Source organism: Gallus gallus, chromosome 1 (assembly GCF_016699485.2).
Source record: "Gallus gallus isolate bGalGal1 chromosome 1, bGalGal1.mat.broiler.GRCg7b, whole genome shotgun sequence".
In the NCBI taxonomy this organism is placed as follows: Eukaryota; Metazoa; Chordata; class Aves; order Galliformes; family Phasianidae; genus Gallus; species Gallus gallus.
In genome coordinates, this window is record NC_052532.1 from 38,824,428 (window position 1) to 38,846,104 (window position 21,677).

The 21,677-nt window shown below is 39.0% G+C and overlaps 1 protein-coding gene across 19 annotated transcripts in view; it reads left to right on the forward strand.

Moving 5' to 3' along the window:
• The window catches only part of NAV3 (neuron navigator 3), a 527,932-nt gene that overhangs the window by 335,502 nt on the left and 170,753 nt on the right, over window positions 1-21,677 (forward strand). For 18 of the 19 annotated variants that reach the window (XM_015281870.4, XM_040695865.2, XM_015281843.3 and 15 more), the window contains 2 exons: window positions 13,811-13,928; window positions 14,619-14,671. In XM_015281870.4, coding sequence (XP_015137356.1) covers window positions 13,811-13,928; window positions 14,619-14,671 — 171 coding nt within the window. Of the gene's footprint in view, window positions 1-13,810; window positions 14,509-14,618; window positions 14,672-21,677 lie in introns of those variants that run through there. The other variant, XM_040695873.2, reaches the window with a different exon arrangement.

Consider the following 21,677-nt stretch of genomic DNA (forward strand, 5'->3'; position numbering starts at 1 on the left):
ATTACCTAGGAGAAGAGATCAACTCCCACCTCAGCGCGGCCTCTTTTCAGGTAGTTGTAAAGAGCAATCAGGTCTCCCCTTAGCCTCCTTTATCCAGACTGAATGATCCCAGTTCCTTCAGCTGCTCCTCATGAGACTTGTGCTCAAGAACCCTCACCAGCTTTGTTCTTCTCTGGACACTCTCCAGAGCCTCAGTGTCTTTTTTGTAGTGAGGGGTGCAAAACTGAACACAGTGATCAAGGTGAAACTTCATCAGGGCTGAGTACAGGGAGACTATCGCCTCTTTTTCCTGCTGGCTACACTATTTCTGATACAAGCCAGGATGCCATTGGCCTTCTTGGCCACCTGAGCACACTGCTGGCCCGTGTTCAGCTGACCATCAGCCAACACTCCCAGGTCCTTTTTTTCTGCACAGCTTTCCAGCCATTCAACCCCAAACCTGTAGTATTGCCTAGGGGTGTTCTGATCAAAGTGCAGGACCTGCTACATGTTCTTGTTGAATCCCATACAGCTGGCCTCAGTACATTAATCCAACCTGTCTAGATCCCTCTGTAGGGCCTTCCTACACTAAGGCAGATGAACACCTCCTCCCAGCTTGGTGTCACCTGCAAACTTACTAAAAGTGCACTCAATCCCCTCATCCAGATCATCAGTAAAGATATCAAACAGGACTGGCCTCATTCCTAACCTCTGGAGTACAACCACTCATGACTGGTCATAAGATAGTTTTAACTTCACTCATCACCACTCTCTGGGCCCAGCCATCCAGTCAGTTTTTTCCCCAGTGAAGAACATGCTTGTTTTCCTCATCCTTGGTGGTAATGTTTCCCTCCACATCCAACAATGGATAGAGATTCCCCTTGCCCCTCCTTTTATTGCTAATGTATTTATAAACACATATTGTGTTATCTTTTACAGCGGTGGCCAGATTAAGTTCTAGCAATGTAGGTTGATTTTCCTTTGTTGGGATCTTTGTTGTTTGGTTTGGTTTTTGTATTGTGAACCTCTCATGTAAAATTAAGTGCTGAGTGAGCTTGTAAAGAGTGGGCAACATGCAATTGTATGTGCATGCTATCATGATTAAATATCCTTTGCTAGATATCAGATAAATCCAGGGGATCTTCTTATTGTGTGGGCAGTTTTTTGATTGAACTTAGTTGTAAAGCTGATTGTGCAGTATTGTCACATCCACTCTATCACTACAGTTATTGTGTGATTAGAATTTGGAGCACACTACCACAATTAATTGAAATATCCTGTTCTTAAGATAATTGTTTACAGAACTGTGTCATATCACTAAGTACGATCATGAACACTTTAAATACCTTTTTTAGGATGTAATATTTTATAATGGCTTACAAGACAAGACCCTTGGCTATTCCTATTTTACGCTTTGTATCTTAATCTTACTGTTGCATTGTCAGACATTTCAGTGTTCCTTGGGGATCCCAGTCCTTCATGTTTGTTTTGCTTGCTGTTTGTCACGTACCAAAGTTACATAGTCCTGCACTCTTGTATAAACAACTGTTTTTAAGAAAATACTTCTGTGGATTTCTGTTGAAGAAATACAGCACATTCATGTATACAATAAACATAAATATATTTTGGAAGAGATTCATTTAAATCTATGTAGCCAAGTTTGGGATTGGTTTACTATAAAACCACAAACTAGAGAAGCAATTTGCCCACTTTAGTTCTTCTTTTAGTGTTTAGAATATCTTTTTCAGTCAAAGAGACACAGATGAAACTTAATTGCTTCAGCAGATTTTAGATCAGAGCTTGAAACTTGAGAGTTTTGCTGCTGTTACTCAGGAGTAATTGTTAGACAGATAATATCAATACCATTATAACCTGTAACAAGATAATGACAGTAACATAAAGTGAAGTATTAAGGTACGTATGGAATTTTATTGCTGATAGTGAAGTAATGTGAATCTGCCGAAGGAAGCTGAGAGCAAAGCCATCTGGTGTAGTGTTTCTGAAGTCTTTCCATGGAAATGTGCAACTTAAGAGGTACATCAGTTAAGAAAATTTCAAACTTAATTTTCCTTTCTAACTCATGGGTCCCAAATGTATACATTCTTCAATAAATGAATAAGAATGCATACGGGTTCCGCATGTTTTAAAGAAGTTCCTCCAAAGTATTTATCCTTACATTTATATCAGAAAGGAGAGACGTTCAACAGGTCATGCTGAAAAAGGTAATTTTTGGTTATCAGAGGGCTTCAAGAAGTTCTGTAAAAACTGAAGGAAAACATTGATTTAAGGACTATTTATTTCCATACCTACTTTATGCACTAAATAATGTAGTAAACAGTTGAATTTTTAACAAAGAGTCTACTTTTCACAGTAATACCTGAAATATGAGACCTCCCCACCTTCTCCAAAGAATTTATGTTCCTATGACCTACCTCACTTGCATTTTAGGTTCCTATATACATCATTCTCATCCTCAAAACTCCCACTCAGCAGCTGCCTGTTTTGGCAGTGCTTGTAGTCCATCCGTAGCCATCCCAGGTTTTTACATTAAGCATCTGTATGGACTTGAAATTGTATTTCTGAGAATGCTCAGAAGTTGTATTGGCTTCACAGAGTCAAGCACCTTACCAGCAAGGTTTACATAAAGGACAGGTTAAATAAGCACCTGCCTACTGTAGTAAAAGGTTTTGGTTGGGGGAAAAAAAAAAGCAGTGCATCAGAATGAAATATTCAGTATTCGTTGGCAATAGCTGTTTCTTGTTTAAAGAAAAAAGAAAAAAAAAAAGAAAGAAAAAGCAAGCAGAATTAAATTATTTTTCATTCTACTTTATTTGGGAGTTAAAATGACAAGATTAGCAAAAGCAGTTTTTCTTATTCTACACCAGTACACTAAATGCAGACCTACCCACAGAAATCCTCAAAGTGATACTCTGCACACTTCTGTATGATTTAAGTGGCTGTGTAGGCTCTCCTGTGGTGCCAGCCTCCTCACAGACAGAGCTACCTCAGGAGGTAGTGGTGCCAATAGTGCCATCCTGCATCACAGTCCCAAGAAAAATATTCATTATTACGTGGAAAGGGGCAAAAAGTGGTAGGCTACAGGTTTTTGAGAAAAGACCTGATGCTCCTTTTACAGAGGATCATTTCTGTTTCTTACATTAGTAAGAAAAAATACAAAAGGGATTTTGGAAGGAAAGGCTGGAGCACACTCTCTTCTCTCCAGAATGAATGCCTGTAATCTCTAGCCAGCAGAGTTATTTGTTTGTGTTTTCAGTGTCCCTTTCTTCTTCATCCTCTGCTTCCTGCTCACAACTTCCCAAATCTTGAACTATTTTCTGCGTAGTGGTGTGGCTGCAATGAGAATATCCCCTCCCTAATCCCTTACAGAAGCCTTTAGTCCCAAGGAGTCATTGTGTGGGAGGTAGAAGATATGGATTTAATTAAATTTAAGACAGTGGCCCTTTAAAGTGAGTCAGTCAATCCCTATCCTTCATTTCTAGTCTGGTATTCAAGAGACAAGAGTATCACTGGAGTGTATAATTTAAAGAGAAACATGGGACAGTGAATGAAGAGTTGCAGATGTGGAGCACAATCCCTTAAGGAGTTCAATGGTGAGTGCCCTCTGTATGGTCAGTCACGAGGACCTGGAGAACAGACCTCAAACTCAGAATTGCCAGCTGTTTTGTGGCATAAGAGAGATGGATTTGGCCTCGAAGTAATAAAAAATAGCCTCCACATTTGTAGAGCTAACAGTAGCATTTGTACTTATGTATCAGGCAATTATGTCTATAGTGGGGAAGACGAAAAAAATATATCAGGTAATGGCTAGCTTTCATGTAGCTCTTTCAAGACCTTTTTCTTCTCCAGATAGCAGCCTCTTGCTATTCTCAGATGGTAGACTGGTAGACTCTAAGTGATCATCTGATTTACATTCATTTATAAGATGTTTGTGTGCTGGATTCAACAATGACAAGTCTTAAAAGTCCTGCAATTCAGTTTGCAGATATGTCCAGAGCTGGAAGTGTTTTCCAGTGTCCAGTCTTACATCTGCTAGTCATTTCTATTTCTGGTTAACAATTAACACTATAGTATTGAGATGTAACATTAAGATTCAAAAAAATATGTATCTTATTTGTAGGAGAGATACAGACATTGTGGTTTGGATATTAGTGTGTAGCAATAGGTTCCAGCGCGTGCACAGAAGTATTGATATGAGAAGAGCCTCTCCTACCACAAAGTCTTGTTAAAGAACTTCAGTGTTCATTTCTGTCAGTGTGGACCTTTACATACGTAAGCCTTCATCCTTGATCTTTCCTCCATTTGTCTTTGCAATATGATAGAAGATTCTGCATTTAAACTTCATATCATTATCCATCTAAACTATTACACACTATCAAAACCTCCTTGGTTTCCAGACTTGAAGTTCACGTATCAGTATACTAATACTCAGCATAAGAATGGGATAGTAAATAAAAATACTTTGATATAAGTGGTGCATTTACCAGATGCTAGATTTGTGTTCTGTTGTTTTTCTTTCTATTTTATGTATCCCGAAATCACTATTTTTACCCTGAGCTAAGAGAGACTTTTTTTCCTTGTTTTCAGAGGTAAATAGCAGACGAAAAAAAATCTGTTCTGAATCTTTGATGTTATTTAGAAGGGTGGTGTAGTCCTACAGAAATGCATAGCAGAACACCAAAAAGTGGGATGTAGCTTCAAAGATTTTTATGGGAGACTGCAGATAGGACACAGATGAAGGACAGTCACCAGGCCATGGGGCATCCTTCCTGAAACAGCCTTTTTCTGTGTGGTGTGCAGTCAGAGCTCTCACTAAGATGTTTAATCAGATCTCCCCTTTCATAGTAGAAAACAATGGTATTCAGAACGTTTTAACCTTTACACTCCATAGGATGGTCTTTCCAGATCTGTTTGTGTTTCAAAACCAATATGTGACATAGGGCTTTTGATTAGAAGTGAGGAAGAATTTAATGTTGAGTCTAATTTGGGATGAAAATCTTTCTGCTGCAAAAACGATGATAAGTTTATTGTGTTCCATTTGTTATTTAAGATTATTATTACTTCATACATAAAATTTATTGTTCTGGATGGTTGCTATTTTAAGTATTCATTCAAATGGGCATACCTTTATTTTGGGGCAATGCTTTCAAAAGGAAAAAAAATCATGAAGTGGTATTCCTGTTGTACTGAGCTGCATCCTTAGTCTTTCAAGCCCTAAAACTGATCTGTATATTTGAACTGAAGAAATATATGCGTAGGCTGACATCTGTGCACATCGTTTCATTTCCCTAAATTTCAGCAAGGTAGCAAAAGGCCAAACATAATGATCATTACTGCTAACACATGCACCAGAAGACCTGTTTCAACAAAAATGAATGACAGTAAGAAGAGGCCCAGATCACTTTTGCTTGAAGTCATTGATATATTCACTTAATAGTAATATCACGTTACCTTCAGTATCTGAAAGCTGTGCTGAATATATGAGACACATTTATTGATACTAAATTATAAATTATAGTGTTTGTGACAAGAAACTTTTAACTGTCAAAGCCCAAAGAAAAGTTGAGTAGAAGTTAAAGTGCCGTGTTATAAAATATGCAGCTCAGAAAGCAGACTTTATTTTGATTTGCAAAATCATTCTTCCACGAGAGGAAACCAAACAATTCAAATCACTTCCTAAGCCTCAAAAGATACAAGCTGGATGGAGACTTTAATTATAAAGTTAGTTGCAGTCTCACTTCCACTGATTTCTTGTAACAAAAGAGCAAAAGTATGTATTAATATTCTTGCATCTTTATGTATCAGAAATTTGCCTTCCCATACTTAAAAAGAAGTGCTGGAAAAGAGGGTTATTTTGATCCCTGGGCCAAGTTCTTTAATGCCAAATCGCAATGTGGAAAGAATGTCTCCATCCAAGTTATAAATCCTTAAAATGAGCTTTGATGGAAAACGTGGAGTAGTTTCACAGTGGAATCTCCCCAGCTCCATGTGAGGAGCCCCACTGCTGCATCTATGGGGCAGGTGCTCCTTCTGTCCAGCACTGCTCTGGTGACTTACTGCTGCTTTTGTACAGAAAAGAGCAAGAATGACTTTATTCTGCAAGTTACTTTGTGATTTCCAGACAGATCTGAGTATTTTTCTCTGTTATTCTTTATTAAAATGAATGTAAGACTAGTCTTGAAACTTATCCTAGAAGTGACAAGATATGTATGAGACAGAAGATTGATGCAAGTATGGAATAAATGATATCTCACCCAGAGGAACAAAGAGGCCTCTGGTGTAGGGAGCCATTATTTCTACCCTGGATAACCCAGGAAGTAGGAAAAAGGCTTTCTTTTACCCCTCCTCTTTTGGACAGGCACAGGTGCTCCTTCCCAACTCACCTGTTTCTTCCAAGGGAGATCTCATTTGCCAGGAACTGTTGTAGACAACTGTGGTTGAAAGCTTTATACAGGCTCAGATGATGTGCAAGTGCATTTGTACCTGTAGGAAAAAGGAGTTTCATATCAGCTCATTTATTTGGTCTGGAGAATGCTAACAGTGTTCTCTTGGTCAAAGTAATTTCTTAATGCATCACCACTATCAAAAAGAAAATATTTCCGCTGCATATTTGTTGCTGCTGTAGCATTATGCCAGCTTCAAGAAGCATATCAGTGTATGTTCCACTACAAAGGACAGTTGGCACCTTTTTCCATCACATCCTCCCTCTTCCTCATCATTTCTGGGACACACGTATGTCAATATTAGGAGGAACAGTTGTTGGGTCAGATTCTGTTGCATGAGCTGAATGCTAGTTAGTGAGTGCGAGTGCATTACATCCAGCATGCTCCTGAAACACATCTCTCTTTTTTTTTTTTTTCTTTTTTTTCCACGTGAGAGGCATCCTGCTCATATGCAGTAAGTCATGGAACATTACCTTTAGGAGTGCTTTCCGTATCTGAACTGATGTGCCAAGGCAGAGTCACCTTCTGAGTGGTATCTCTGGGTTTCGTGGTAATGCCCAGCAGAGAATGCTGGTTGTCTTTGCCCTTATAATATTAATGAGGTACCAGTTGATTCAATGTTTTATATAAAAGATGCATTGAATTATAGGTCCACTATTTTATTGTACTTTCACTAAGAGGATGCTGGAATGTGCTCTAAAGTTAAAAAATACGGGTATGAAATAATTCCAAAGTTAGAGGTACAGGCGATTACATGGAGTATTAATACCGAAACATCTCAAGATTGGCTGTTTTGGAGGCTCTCTCTGTGTGAGTCTTAATTCAGGAAGCTTGAGGCCAGTATTAATAACTGTGGCGTTACTCTCCTGACAAGAATCTCTTTGCAGCAATACAAATCTGCAGGGGCCCAGCTGCTGCATTATGAATATCTGGCTCCTTCCTGTGGTACTTCATTGCTATTGCATGGGGCTGAAGAGCAGCTCCAATAAGATAGTAAACTAAACAATGTGTTTAAACCATAAAGCAAATTGGTATGATTATTTTCAAAAGATGAGTAAGTTATTTCACTCTGTAAAGAGTTGCTTTTTGTTTTTTGCGCTATACAAATCACTTAGCAAACCTTACCCACTCACGCACAGATACGTGTCAATGCCACTGGTGAATATTGGCCTAAAACACACGTATTAAATGAATTCTGAGTTGTGTTTCTTAAGAAATGTATGGAAAGAGGGAGCAGTATATCAGGACAAATGTCATTTGGGTGATTCACAAACCCTAAGTTGGATAAGTAGTCTAAAATTGCCAGTGATGGTTGACTGGTGTTATTTCTATTCATTTTCTTGGCTGTGAATAAAGAAATTTTATTTCATTTGATTGTATTTTTATCTGAAAATTATGGAGTAGCACTGATGGATACATGCTGCTGTTTGTAACACAGAATCATACTATGGGGATTCTGACAATTTGGTTAATTTCTGTGTATCACTCTAAACAATTTCTATTCCTAAACTTTAATTGTTGTCATTTGCTCAGTCAAAATGAGAAACAGGGTTTCAGGAATATCATTTAATACTCATTTCGTTCTATCAAATAAAATGCATTGGCTTCCATTTTGCCTATAAATTACATCATTCTAGTTTCATTTTTCTAGTGTTACATTTTAATTGAGTAAATATTTTTCCTTCTCATGTAATTTGCTACAAGTTAAAGAAAGTGCCATCCCCAGCTTTAGTTTGAAGCATATGAGTTGGAGTGTGTTTTCTGTAGTAAGTTAAATCCTGACATATATCAGATGCTTGATCTGTCTCTGATGGCAGTCTAAATATAAATATTGAATAGTTGTTTGCAAAGTTAGTCCTTTTCCTTGCTAAGAGGAGGACAGAAACTAATGAATTACTCTTTTGAAGCCTGGGGAAATAACCTGCAATCAGAAAATATTTAAAAGGTCAGAACCAGACTTCCAGTTGAGTTTTCCTTAGTGAAGAGATAGAATAATGGATTCTCTTTGCAAAATGATTTGCTCACCTTCTTCTGACACTAGTCAACGCACTGCCCAGCTTCTCTTTATAAAGGCCAGCAGCTTTAGGGACACTCCAACACATGTTGTGCTACCCACAACTCATTGGCCAAGAACAGCTCTGTCGAAGTAGAGTTGTGGTCATGCCCTCTCGTCTGGCAAATTCCCTTCATCGGGGACTCTGGGACTGTTATGGAGGCTCTTGTGGGTATTCAGCATCCAGTTTAGGCCACACACTGGAAAACAGCCTAAGAAATAGATATACGGCTTTTGCAGCCCATTGCTAGCATGCTGGAGAAGAGTAAAAACAAGTCATTAATCTCTTTTTGTACAAGCATGATTTTAACTATTGTCTATGGGTGAAAAGCTCATAGTGCTATCAACAATGAGCTGTCTCCACTGACTATGTCTTAAGTAGGCTGAATACATTACACTAGTTAGTCACATAACACATTTATTAAGTTAAAAATACTGTATTTCCTCTTTGGCTGGCTGTTAAAATTCTTGTGTTCTACTTTTTTCAGGTTTTTGTTGTTTTGTTTTTTGAGGAAAAAAAGAAAAGGAATATCAAACATATTGATCTAGTCTGAACAGAGAATAAAAGACAGAATCTTGCTGTGCTGAAAAGTAGTATTTTATGCTGTTGTGATCCATTGCAACCCAGGTACTCAGCAGCAACCAGCAACGTTTTTTCATGACAGATAACTGTCTATTTCTCCAACTTTTGTTTGCTACAAGATAAAGGGGAAAAAAAGAGAAGTTTGCTAATGTCAAGGGATTCCTTTGGGGAAATAAGTTCTTGAAAACATCCCCTCCCCCAAGAGATATGAGGCTGGTATAGTGCACGGAAGAGAGCACTGAGGGACTGCACTTCAATTCTTTCATACTAATGAAGGAGGATATGGTTGTATTCTAGAAAGCATTTTAAAGGACAGAATATGAGAGATGGGTAATATCTATTGATTCCCAGATACCTAGGGAAGAAACATTTTCATACAGTGAAAAAATGTTTTAATATCTTTTCAGATATAACCTATCCTCCTAAATGGCATGGAATTCTGTCATGAAGTCTCAGCATAACTCAGCTGGCTGCAACTGTTGTTCTTCCTGAGGAACAGCACTGGCACATAACAGAATGACAGTGGTGCACACTAAGAATGGAAAGCTGCCTTCTCGATAGCAACAGGAGACCATTTTCAGAATTGAAAATCTATATTCTGTAGCAAGCAAATAAACAAAAATATGTAGAAGGATCTCGATTCTTGGAATATGTATTTTCCCACCATGCCTATTTATAAAACTGCCTGATTAAAAAAAGAAAAAAAAAAAGAAAAAAAAATCCGATTAAAAAAAAAAAGAAAAAAAAAACATACGGAAAAAAATGATTACAACTCAGAATATCTGGGTTGTATTTTCAGCTTTGCTTGCCCTTGAGTTAAAAAAATATATAAAATACTCTGATAAAGCCTTTATTCATCGGTTTCTCTACATCTTAAATAAAGTCTAGGGGTGATCTCATTTATTTCTGTAAAGCCTGTTGAGGTGGCTTTGTGGATGACACTAACAAAATGTTATGAGTTATTGCATTAGGCTGATTGTAATTCTAAAATTGACATTTCACATTTGACATTGATTGGGTGTGGTAACATTTCTGAATTAATTTTAAAGGGGATTAATTACAGCACTGCCTAGTGTATAATTGCCTGCTTTATGATTAAAGCATTTTCAACAAATGGTAGTAACCTGTGAGATCCCTGTTCTTCTTCACTCGGTTAAACTAACATACTGCAAAGTGTTTTGTTTCTTCACCAGTCCTGCCAAGTTGCTCTCCTGTGTTCCTTACAGCAACGTGTGAAGTATCGAGGTGAAGTTCATAACTATATTTGGGAATGAGAACTGATTTCCTCTACCCTCTGGAAGGTTAGCATGACAAGCAGTTGAAGAATGCTAGGGGAAACCATTGTTAACACAAGCAGGCTGTGCCCAAGCTCAGATTGCCCCGCTGAATTCAGCTTCGTGTTGCAAGTGGTTAAATCATCCGATGCCAGGATGCAGCTTGGACCACACAAATGCAGTCTTGGCTCTCTTCTGCTATCAGGTTGTTGAGGCTAGTCCTCCACACTGCAGATAGCAGCGACTCCACCATACTTCTTAAGCTGTTGGAGCCTTGCACTGGAGACAAATACTTCTGTTTCAGCTGGGTCTGTGAACCACGGGGCTAAGGGAGGAAGCCTGGGAGGAAATGAGTAAGTCATCAGCCCGCCCCAGCATGTAGTTGTGAGGCTGGGGCTGAGTTCCTGGGCTGGTCAGTGCAACGAGGAGGAAGTGTTGCAACCACTGACCCATCTGTGTGTTGCTTTCTCTGGAACAGCCTCAGAATAATAATAATTAAAAAAAAAAAGATAAAAATGTTTTTGGGAAATGTTACTGGTGAGCCAGTGCAAGATGAAATGATCTGTTGCTAGCTCTGAAAAGAGCAGAGGTGTGGAGAGCTCCAATGAAAGGGGAGTGCCAACTCCAAGCAAACTGTGTGCATGAAATTACAGGGCTTTTATCTCTTGTTCTGTGCAACTTCTCCTTGCAACTGAGTACCATCAGTGATGACATATACTGGAGCTTTTTGCTGCCCTGAGGAGTTTAAGATAAAATTACAGTTACGCTGATAATCATTGTGAAGGGGGTTCTCTATCTCCGTTGTTATTTGCATCCAAGAATTTAGTGTGGAATATATAGTGCATGCATGCATTCTTATAATTTCATGTGTCCATCTGCATGCTTCTCATTTTCTACAACTGACTCCTGAGCAGTTGGGTTTGTGGAAGAATGAGATGAATGAAAACAGAGTCCTGTGGGGAAGGGGGCAAACTGAAGCAAGTGGTGACCCTTTGTAAAGAGAGGAAATTAAACGTGACATTCCACTGCCAACTCGATATTGGTTTGCTCTATGGTCTCTGTCAACAGCTCTTCACTTTTTGATTTTTTGCAATACTTTTGAAGTGAAAAAGCTCCTTTGACTACCACCTCCTCTCACTTTCTTTCCCATTGTTTCATGACTATCAAAACACAGACCATCGGTACATTTTTGTGGCCACTAGTGTGATATGGATTATCAACTTTGACATCAACTCACCCATATCTATGACAATTCATTTCCATCACCACTGTTTAGATTCTTCATGCTTTCTACTTTTAAATTTACGAAAAAAGAAATATATGAAGAGTGGGTGGGTGAAGTCCATTCTTTGAGTATTAGATACTTGCACAGCAGCTGCTAGAGTAAAATTTCTTTGGCTACGTACTGAGACGGTAGTTCAAATTGCAGTCAAAATTAGGATTGGTACATCAGATTATGTGTGGGTGTGACAAATGAAAAATATGAAATGCATGGTAAAGCATTTTTATTTGTAGTACAGAATCAACCCAAAATAATATTAGTGGGTATTAAATTCTGTATGTTCCAGTGGATCAGTTTCATTGGAGTACAGAAAATAGATCATCTTATAGAAGGAACTCATTGAATACTTAAGATGCATTATTTTTAAAGAATGACTGAAGTTGAAACACTAGTAGTAGGGAGTACACGATGCTATAGGTGTGGTATGTGCCTTTTATGCTCCTGAATTCATATTGTTCTAAATATTTGTTAATACTATCTTTAGAGACTCCACATTGGCATTCAGTATGTGTATTTATAGACACTGAAGAATCACTTTTATATCTACTGTTGGCTTTGAAAAACATTTTAATGGAGTTTTCCATGTGATGCACCTATATAATAATGAAAAAAAGAGTTCTGGTCTTTGAAAACATGTAACCTAAGCAGACTTTTGGGTACAGCAGGGAAATTTAGGTCCCCAGCAAGCAGCAGCATCCTTTGGCTGTGGGAGATCTGAATACCCTCCCACAGTTTGATGCCATGGAGTTATTTAAAGTTATTTAAAGATGCCAAGAAAGCTATGGCAAACCAGTTGGTGATCCACCTGCAGGAATTTTGACGTATAGGATAGACCAAACCAATTAAAGTTTCCTATCAGTATTACTGAAGAGTGAGAAAACCTGTGACAAAAGTTTTCAGGGTGCAAGTGAGTCTGACTTGAACATGGACTGAGCAGTGATACCTTTGCTGGGTGGAAAGTGGATGTTTGTTCTCCAGATAAAGCTCAGGACTGGCAATTTCCAGTTCTGCATCATGGTTCTGCCATGGACATACTTGAATTAAGCAAGTAGTTCATGGCTTTGGTCTCTTGTTTTTCTGTTCACAAAATGGAATTCTGACCCCTTCTTCCCGAGGGTCTCTGAGGTTAAATAAAAGGATGTTTATAAAGTGACCTCATGTTGTTCTCATAGATGAGGTGCAGTTTCAACAATTTCAAACAGTAACCTCAGCATAGAGGGTACCACAGATATTACATAGACTTACATAGTGATGCTGCTATGCACATATGCTTTCTTCCAGCAACCACATGCAGGGACAGCAGGAGGGTCTGTCTATGTCCTTTCTCTTAGGGTGGGGAGAGGGACTGCGGGCACCCCACAGATAGGACTCAGCCCTTGCTGCCAAGAACCATTGATACCCTGATGCTGTGCCATGCCTGGGCAAAGTTTCATTGGTCCAGGCTGCCCTGCCTGCTGGGAAACATGGGAGACAGCGTGAGACCTTCTGGGGTGCTCCAGGCCTTCAGCATGCATGGGATGGTGTCCCTGACTCTCCATCTCACCCATTTCCAACCTCCCTCCTCCTCGTTTTGGCGGATGTCATTCAGCTGGGCCTTTCCAACCTTCCATTGTTTGCTTTCAATTTTTGTGCAACACACAAAACCATGGGAACAAATGAACTGCGCGGGGCGGGAAACTGTGATTATTGCAGCAAGTGTGGCAGAGGCACTGTCACAGGCAGGATCCCAAGCGACAAACCAATGAACTCCCGCCAAAACACAGGCACACACTTCTGCTCTCGCTTTCTCTTTGGCAGCCTCTGCGTGTAGGTCGTGCGGAGGGGCGTGCGTGTAGGTAGGGGCACGGCGGGAGGTAGAACAGGGGCAGACGTGAGTGATTTATGACCTGAGTTTCCTCTACTGTCATAAGGGGAATTTTGCTTGGTCACAGCAAGCTTGAACCCTCATGAAACCGAGTGAATCATTTGATGTTAAAATAAAACAGAAAACGGCAGTGGGAGGGGCGTGGCTGTTTTAAAAAAAAATAACGTTAAAATTGTTTCCTTTGGTGCTGACTTCTTAAACTGGAATGCGATCCGGAATAGTTCTCGTGTGCAAGCCAACATTTGTTTTAAGAATTTTTATTGTCTTCTTTCCCTCTCCCCTCTCTCCCTCCTGCCCTCCCCTCTGCTCTGCAGATTTACACTGACTGGGCTAATCACTACCTAGCAAAATCTGGCCACAAGCGGTTGATCAAGGATTTGCAACAGGACATTGCAGATGGAGTTCTGCTAGCAGAAATCATCCAGATCATCGGTAAGACTCAGGCTCGGAGAAGTACTGTGAGCTGACTCTTTGCGTGGGGGAATATCTAATTCAAGTTGAACGTATTTAACAATAAGATGAACCCGGAATAATATGATTTGACTGATTCCATATGGCTCTGATACTTGTGTGGTTCATCCTTGTCTTAATTAAAAAATATGTTTATGTGAGCATGCTTGGAACTGTCTGTTTAACCATACTTTAAATGGCCAGAACTGTATCTTACACACTTTGAATTGTCAGAAATGAATGCTCCATTAAACCGTATGTCTCCCATGTGTGTATTTCGTTAGCTGGAGTGGCTCATACTTTCTGGGCTGTCTTGAAACTGTATCCTGACCCTGCAAAGACAATTGTGGAAGATTTCATGTCAGCAGTTATTTTGCAGGGGCTGAAGAATTAGCAGCAATCTCCTTCACACTTCCCCCTTTGCATGATTTGGCATGTGGAAGCAACTGCTGCTAACAAGAAATGTTACTGTGACGGAGCTTTACTTAGAAAGGAGCTCTGTGTCAACAAAACCCTGTGCACTTTATCGCTGTGTCTGTTCTGCTTATTCTCTTTCTCTTTGGTGTGTGTGGTTTGTTTTTGTTTGGTTTTGTTTTGCCGAGATTGGGGGTGGAGAGAAAACTTTTATCTCCCTATTTACTTCTCCTTTCTCACCTCACTGTTTCTGTTTAGCAAATGAGAAGGTTGAAGATATCAATGGCTGTCCCCGGAGCCAGTCTCAAATGGTAAGAATAACATACATTCTTAGTGTGCGTTGGCATCTCTGCATTTCTCTAAAATGCTTTTTAACACCAATTTCTTTAAACGGTGAATATTCTGTCCCGTGTTTAGTGTACAGTCCTAATTCTCCCACACTGTTCTTTATATTTCTTTTTTCCACATATACTTAGTGTCTGCGTCTTCGTTTTTGTGCTTGCTAACTTTGGGTCTTGATGTAACCCAGCAGCAAAACTTCATTAGTACTAACGAATCCAGAACTGCCTTAGTGAACCTGTTCTCCTGATTATCCAGATAATTTCATTCAACTTCATTTTTAAGGGCGATAAATCCAAGAACAAATTTTTAAGTGGAGTCTTTGTGTCTGGAAAACTGGTCTGATGAACAAGACTTGCCAAATTATTTCTGAATATAAATAGCCCTTTGGATTGCCCACTGTGAAGTCCAGTTAGATGCACTGACTCCACAGCTTTCAGAAATAGCACTTTAGTCATATAGCTTTCTGAGCTATCGCTGGCAGCTGCTTAAAGACATTTTGATACACTCAGGCAACAAGCACTCTGTGACTGTGATTCATACGAGTCTGATTAATCTTCTACTGTGCTTTTGGTTAGTAAACTACATATAATAAGATAAAGCCTCATTAGAAGGCCGTGGAACTGGCAGGTACAAAATGTGAGCACCAGTAACATCACCGTACATTTGCTGAATCATTTGCAGTTATAACCATACTCCCCCATGCTGAGGACTTTGCCGGTCTGTTCACATCCAAATAGGAAGTAAAAAGGTGCACAGTTGTGCAGCTGGCAAGGATTTTGTAGTATCATGGTTTGGGTGAGCCTGTATGATAGCTGGGCTTTGAAGTGGAAATAGAAAATAAAAATTTTGCATTTTTTCAATGCATTCCTAAAGGATGGAATATATTTACAGTGTTTCTTCTGCAAGGCTATGGAAAGTGGAAGGAAGGATTTCAAGTTTCAGCAAAATAACTAACCAAGCTTTTTCCCATTCTTACTTTTCACAAAATGTGGAGGGTTAGAATAAGTTTCTCCTCTGGCTCTCAGACTTTTTGAAACATTCTGTAGCAAGAATATAGGAAATCTCCTTAATAATAGTTATTATTTTAATTACTCATATTACAGCAGCACCTAGTGGCCCTGGCTGAGAACTTTGGGAACTCCAGTGTGGAACTCTAATATTACACATACAGATTGAGAGATAATCAGTCTTCACTCTAATCACATTAAAACCTGCCATTCCAGACAGACAAGGCAAACAAGAAGAGGCAAAAGCATGGAAAAGTGATATGATTTCCCCCGGTCATATAATTGGCAAATGACCATCTAGGGTTGCTGAGGGACTCACTGCTCTGATGTCTATCTAACTTCATTTCCATGAGACAGCCAAGCTGCAGGAAGAACTCCAGCAATGTTTGCATTGCCCCCTGCCCACCCACACACCCCTTCCCTCACCCCTCACCCCCCCAAAAAAAAACCAGACAAAAATGGCATCTTCCCTTTCCGCAGGTAAATCTTTATGAGACGTAGTGACTCTGGATTTCATCTCTTTGTATTGCAGCTATGGGGGAAACATGTTCAATGCATACCCATGCTACAGCAGTATCTGCAGGGTTCTTTGTGTCTGTCTTCCCTCTCCCATAAACCCAACTCTGATCTCAACCAAGTCAGAGTTTTTGTCTCATGTGCTTTGGCTCACAAATGAGTGCTTCAAACACTCACACCTGTACACCATCTCAGATTGGTGCTTGCACAGTGCTAAAGCATCAGTTTTACTCATTTCTACTTGATAGAAATATAACATATTTTTTCCTCTTTCTTTGATTCAGTCACTGTATTGCTTTATCTCTGCAGTCTGATCAGATTATTTTCCCGTGCTTTGAAATAACAATTTTATACTGCTGATTTCTTCAGCTGAGCTAGGAAATTTAAAATGTTCTGAAGGTAAAGTAGTTCAAATTTGTCAGCTTACAAAGCCTCTCTCAGAAGCCAGGTATTGCACCTGCTCTCCATTTGTCTCCTTTGGATCGTTCACTCATATAGCCTAGAAGAACACACGTTGTTATCTCATTTTCAGGTCATTTTCCATGACAGTTTTCAATTATGTTAGCCCACTAGGCAGTGATAAACCAAGTCTCTTCTCCTTGGAGCAGTGAACTCTTAGATATTTGTAACATACAAAGATAAACAAATAAATAAATAAATAAATGCAGTGGTCAAAGTCAGTTTACATCTGAAATTCACTGGTATGTAAAATTATGTCCTGTCACAATTAGTCAGAACATCAGTCAATATATCAGCAGTAATCAGGCTACTCTTATGTGCATGATAGCCATTAACTCATTCATATTCCTATGCATGTCAGCCATTCATTCACTGCCTTAATTTCATTCTTTTCCTTTATTAACCTCAAAAATCCCACCAACCTTCTTTCACATATGTTTTCATAATCTTTTCTCTCATGACTTTTAATTAAGAAAAAATGTTTTATGTATTCATGTTGCCACTTGATACCCTTTCCAGGAGATGATGTCTAACATATTTTATTGGCTTAAGTTAGAGAATACTGATGTGAATTGTCCACTGCTGAGAATTCTTGATGTTCATCTACACTGTGGGTGATATCTATATCAATTCATAATTAATCACTACCAGTATCCCCAAATTCTGTTTCAGTCAGCATTTTGCTTTCCTCTTGCCACGGATTTCTTCTTTTAAATAATCTTTAAAACATCTCAGTTAAGCTGTTACCCTAATTCATAAGCATCTTTTCTTATTTTTGATTTTTTTTTCAATGCTTCTCTTTTAGGTTTCTTTTAGTTAAGCCTGTTGCAATGACATGCACTCTGCTGTCATGTTGGCAGCGATACAGAAAAAAATTGTAGACCAGTTAAACCAGCTCCAGAGGTCCAAGTTTATGAAAAATAATAACTTGTAAACTCCAGCAGCATCCAGTTTCTACATAGTTAGCTTTCCCATTAATTGTCATTAACTGGTGAGATTTTCTTCTCCTGCATAAACCCACAGTGGTAAAATGATTTTAGTATTTACTATGAAGAATTATAATAAGGATTTAGTTTTCTCTTAATTTCAGGATACGTGTCTGTCTTCTGTGTCATACACAATCTGCCATCTTCTTTTTTCTCAGCTATTTCACTCAAAGAGGAATATGGGACTCGAGCCTTTTACTACATCACTTTCAAGCCCTTCTGTGGAAATAATGCCATATTCTTTTCTATCTTTTCCTTTAATGAATTATTCCATAACTTTATCAGTTAAGGAAACTTAGAATACTTTTTCTTTTAAAAAATACTTCCAAGGTGTTGTGTTTTGATGTAATAAAATGGTTATTCCTTTCTGCTTATTTGTAAGCTATTTGTTTCTTTAATTTTTATTGAAAATCCCACCACCATTAGAAAAAGCAGGAGAATGTACTGGATAGAAAACACATTGTAAAGTATTTACATTTGCCATACCTAATGGTCCAGAAGAATGAATTCAGATTTTTTTCTTGCTGAACATATTAAAAATGTGCTGGAATATTGCCAGCGTTTTATCTCTAAACAACTCCTATAAAACATGTAGTAACCAAAGAAGATACCAAATTCGATCCATTTGATGGCAGAGAAAATGCAGGAAACTCAGAGTGCTGGACTGGAATTTTTTTTATGGTGACATTTTCAGTGTTCTCCTTTGAGAATTTTATAGAACCATTTCTGTTACCTCCTGATGCAGTTTGTGGTTCTTTCACCTACATAAATGCGAGGGCTCCTCTGAAAGCAGTGCCTCCTATTTTATTATGTTGGCCCATGATGTCAGAGGCAGATGTTGGTGGTATGGCAGTAGAGGTTGAACCTTCCCACCAATATTCCATTACATTTTGTTGTCACATAACAGATGGCAGCAGAAGGGCAGTCTGGCAGAATGGCGTCTAATAGGAAAGTGCATATGAATCAATGAGGTGTCATTGAATACCTCCTTGTGGAAAAAAATAACACACATTGACAATATCCAAAAGTTGCTGGATGTTCACAGGGACCAAGCAGTGGCTGTGAGCACAGTGAGGCAGTAGGTGGTGCGTTTCAGTGGTGGTGACAGTGATTTGAAAGACAAGGCGCCAGATGCACACGAAGTTTAAGAGTGAGGCATGAAGGTCCTTGGTCACTGCTGGAAAAAATGTAGCTAATGGTGGTGACTGTATTAAAAAAAAATAGCATTTTGTAGCTGAGAATTTGCTCTTTCAGACAGTGTTATTGTGATCTTTGTACCTTTTATAGTTTCCATGGAAATAAATAGAAGGCATTACTTTCAAAGTAACTTACGTGCTTTCTGTGCTCTTGAGCAGCTCCAAGTGAGCCTCCCACACAAGCGTGACCCATAGAAGTATACACAGAAAGTTGACTATGTGTAGAAATATGCTGTTGCAACTGAAAATTTTGTATGAGTTTTAAAACCTAATCCCATCTCCTTTATTTTGCAATCTAGTGACATCATTTTGTTTAAATTCTTGCTATCACCCCATGGCTATCAGTGAGTCTTCACGTATTTCATGACTGGATGCAATGAGAGACTTCTGAAAATAGAAAATAAATGAGAGATTTGAGTTTTATCAGCTTTGCAGGTTTGGTGTGTATGAAGGAACAGAACTTGTGTCCTAGACTACTTGTTAGTAATCTAGTTCCTGTATTTCTGCAGTGCCTGCTTGTGTGTAGATTTCAGAAATGAAGTAAATAGCCTGAAGTATTTCAATGGAAGTGTATACTATTCCATGTAATTGAGTCTAAGAGAAGAGAAAGTATTTCATTGTTAAATAGGGGAGTACCATTGTGCTTAGCAGACTTTCAGGAAGATTTTTTAGTAGGTTGAAACAGAAGCTGTGTGGGATGGAACTGGAGGTAATGGATCACTCATGAACTTGTTCTTGGAGATGACCACAAAAGCCATTAACAATCCCTTAAGAATGGAAAAGAACGAATAACTGGTAAATAAAAAACAGGCAATGATTCTCATCTCCCAGAGGTCTGTGCTTGTAAGTGATTCATTTATTATATTCAAAAAGGAAAAGGGATGAAAAAGAAAATGCTTTTTTTTTTTTTTCCAAATACTTATTCAGGATAACGAAATCTGAATCTTCTGGTGATATCGCAGTAGTATCTAGCAATTCTGAACAAAAAGGTGTGTTGAACTTCCATTGTTCTTCACCAATAAGATGTTAAAAAAATACATGCAGAATCTTCTGAGTTGGTGGCTTTTTTGGGGGGGAAGATGCTGTTTGTCTAAGAGAGGGGACGAGGCCTTTCCTGGGGCAAATCTCAGTTAAAAAATACAACCAAAGGATTGCAGGACAAAGTCAAAAGCTCATTTCCCTGTCCTCTGTGGTAGGGAAGGAGATCTGGTGTTCAATAATAGGGTGGCTCTGAAAAGGGAAGAAATGCAAGTACTTTTAGATGAGAAGTTTGCAGTATGATGTTTAGGGAAATGTTCTCAATAAAATCAGAGAAGAACGGTAGAAATTAAAATATGAGCTTCTCTGAGAGATTTCCAGTTTTTACATGTAGGAAAGCTCATATTTTAGCCATGGTCCATAGAAAAAAAAGTTTTTAAAACATAGCAATTGCTTGAGGGGGAGGAGAGGAACTATTTGGTGGGGAGCAAAGAATATACCCAGGTGTTATGTAAAGAACTGCATAGAAAGGTTAAGAATTCTGCTTGCATAGGGAACTACTGTCAACACTACTAAAAAGGTTATTTTTATTTGGATGAGAATATTCAGATCTGGAATAGAGTAAGAGATGAGATCCTCTTTCCAGTGACAGAATACCCATATTCTAGATTATTGTAATTAAGTGAAGTGGAAATGCTAAGTCACAGCTTGAACCAGTGATTGAACACCTGGTGGGAAGGCGGGGCCGACCAGGGGAGCTCCAATGCATGCAACGTACCTCAGTGACATCCAGTGGAAGGATCTCAGACCTCATTTAAGGGTTGGCAGTGGAGGTATGGGTATCTTGGTGGAGATTCCTGTGTACCTGAGGCTTTCTCAGGGTAAGTTTCTTTGTTGTTCCACCCCCCATGCCCCCCCTTGTTTCTTTGCCTACACCCATTGCATTTGAGCAAGTTCTTACTTGCTGCAGCATAGAACTTTGCTTATTAGCTGTTTGGCTTGACCATGCTGGGAACATGCATATTTTTATTTGCTAGGGAAGGTTTTCCATGTAGAACATCATAAACAGCACCTAGGGACTTCTGCTTTTGCACACAGCGTGAATACAGACGTAAAGATGTTGATCATCATAATTTCTTCTCATATCGGTCAACTTCCTGGTAACACAGATCAAATGCTTTATCTTCTGTCTTTTTGTGTACAGCTAACATGGGAATTTCCTTTATCATCTCTGGGTTACCTTCTGCTCTGTAAGTCTCCTGACACTTCATTCTGGGACTTGTCTCCTACTCTTTGGATGTACGTCTTAGTAATTTAAGAACTCCTTTCATAGGACTTCAGAGGTGAATGGCAGTTGTTCAGCTTCTAGGGCTGTTGCGGTATTTCTGTATTTTGTGATAAATATAGCACCTCAGGATGCTGAAAATCCTGGAAAGAGGATGTGCAGCCTTATTTCCAGCTGCATCAAAAGTGACAGCCATAGCTTTAGGGCTGTCTCCTATCTAAGTGCATGAGTTCATCACAGCCTGGAGGCCTGCAGTAGCAAGCTGTCCCCACATGTCACATCAGGGCTGCTTATTCTCCCTGGTTCTTTAACAAAGAAAACTGTATCATACACTACCACTGTAACTGAGGAGAGCCATCACCTGTGCAGTGGTTCACTGGCTAAATAATCTTAAACTATGATGCGTAACCATTTTGGTCTGCTTATTACCATCTGACCTTTGAGATATTTTTTAACTGGCAAAATTCATTGCACTGAAGAAATAGTAACATCAGTGCTGACTGCAGTATCAGCAATATGTGTGTTCCAGATCAGATATCTAAAGCTAT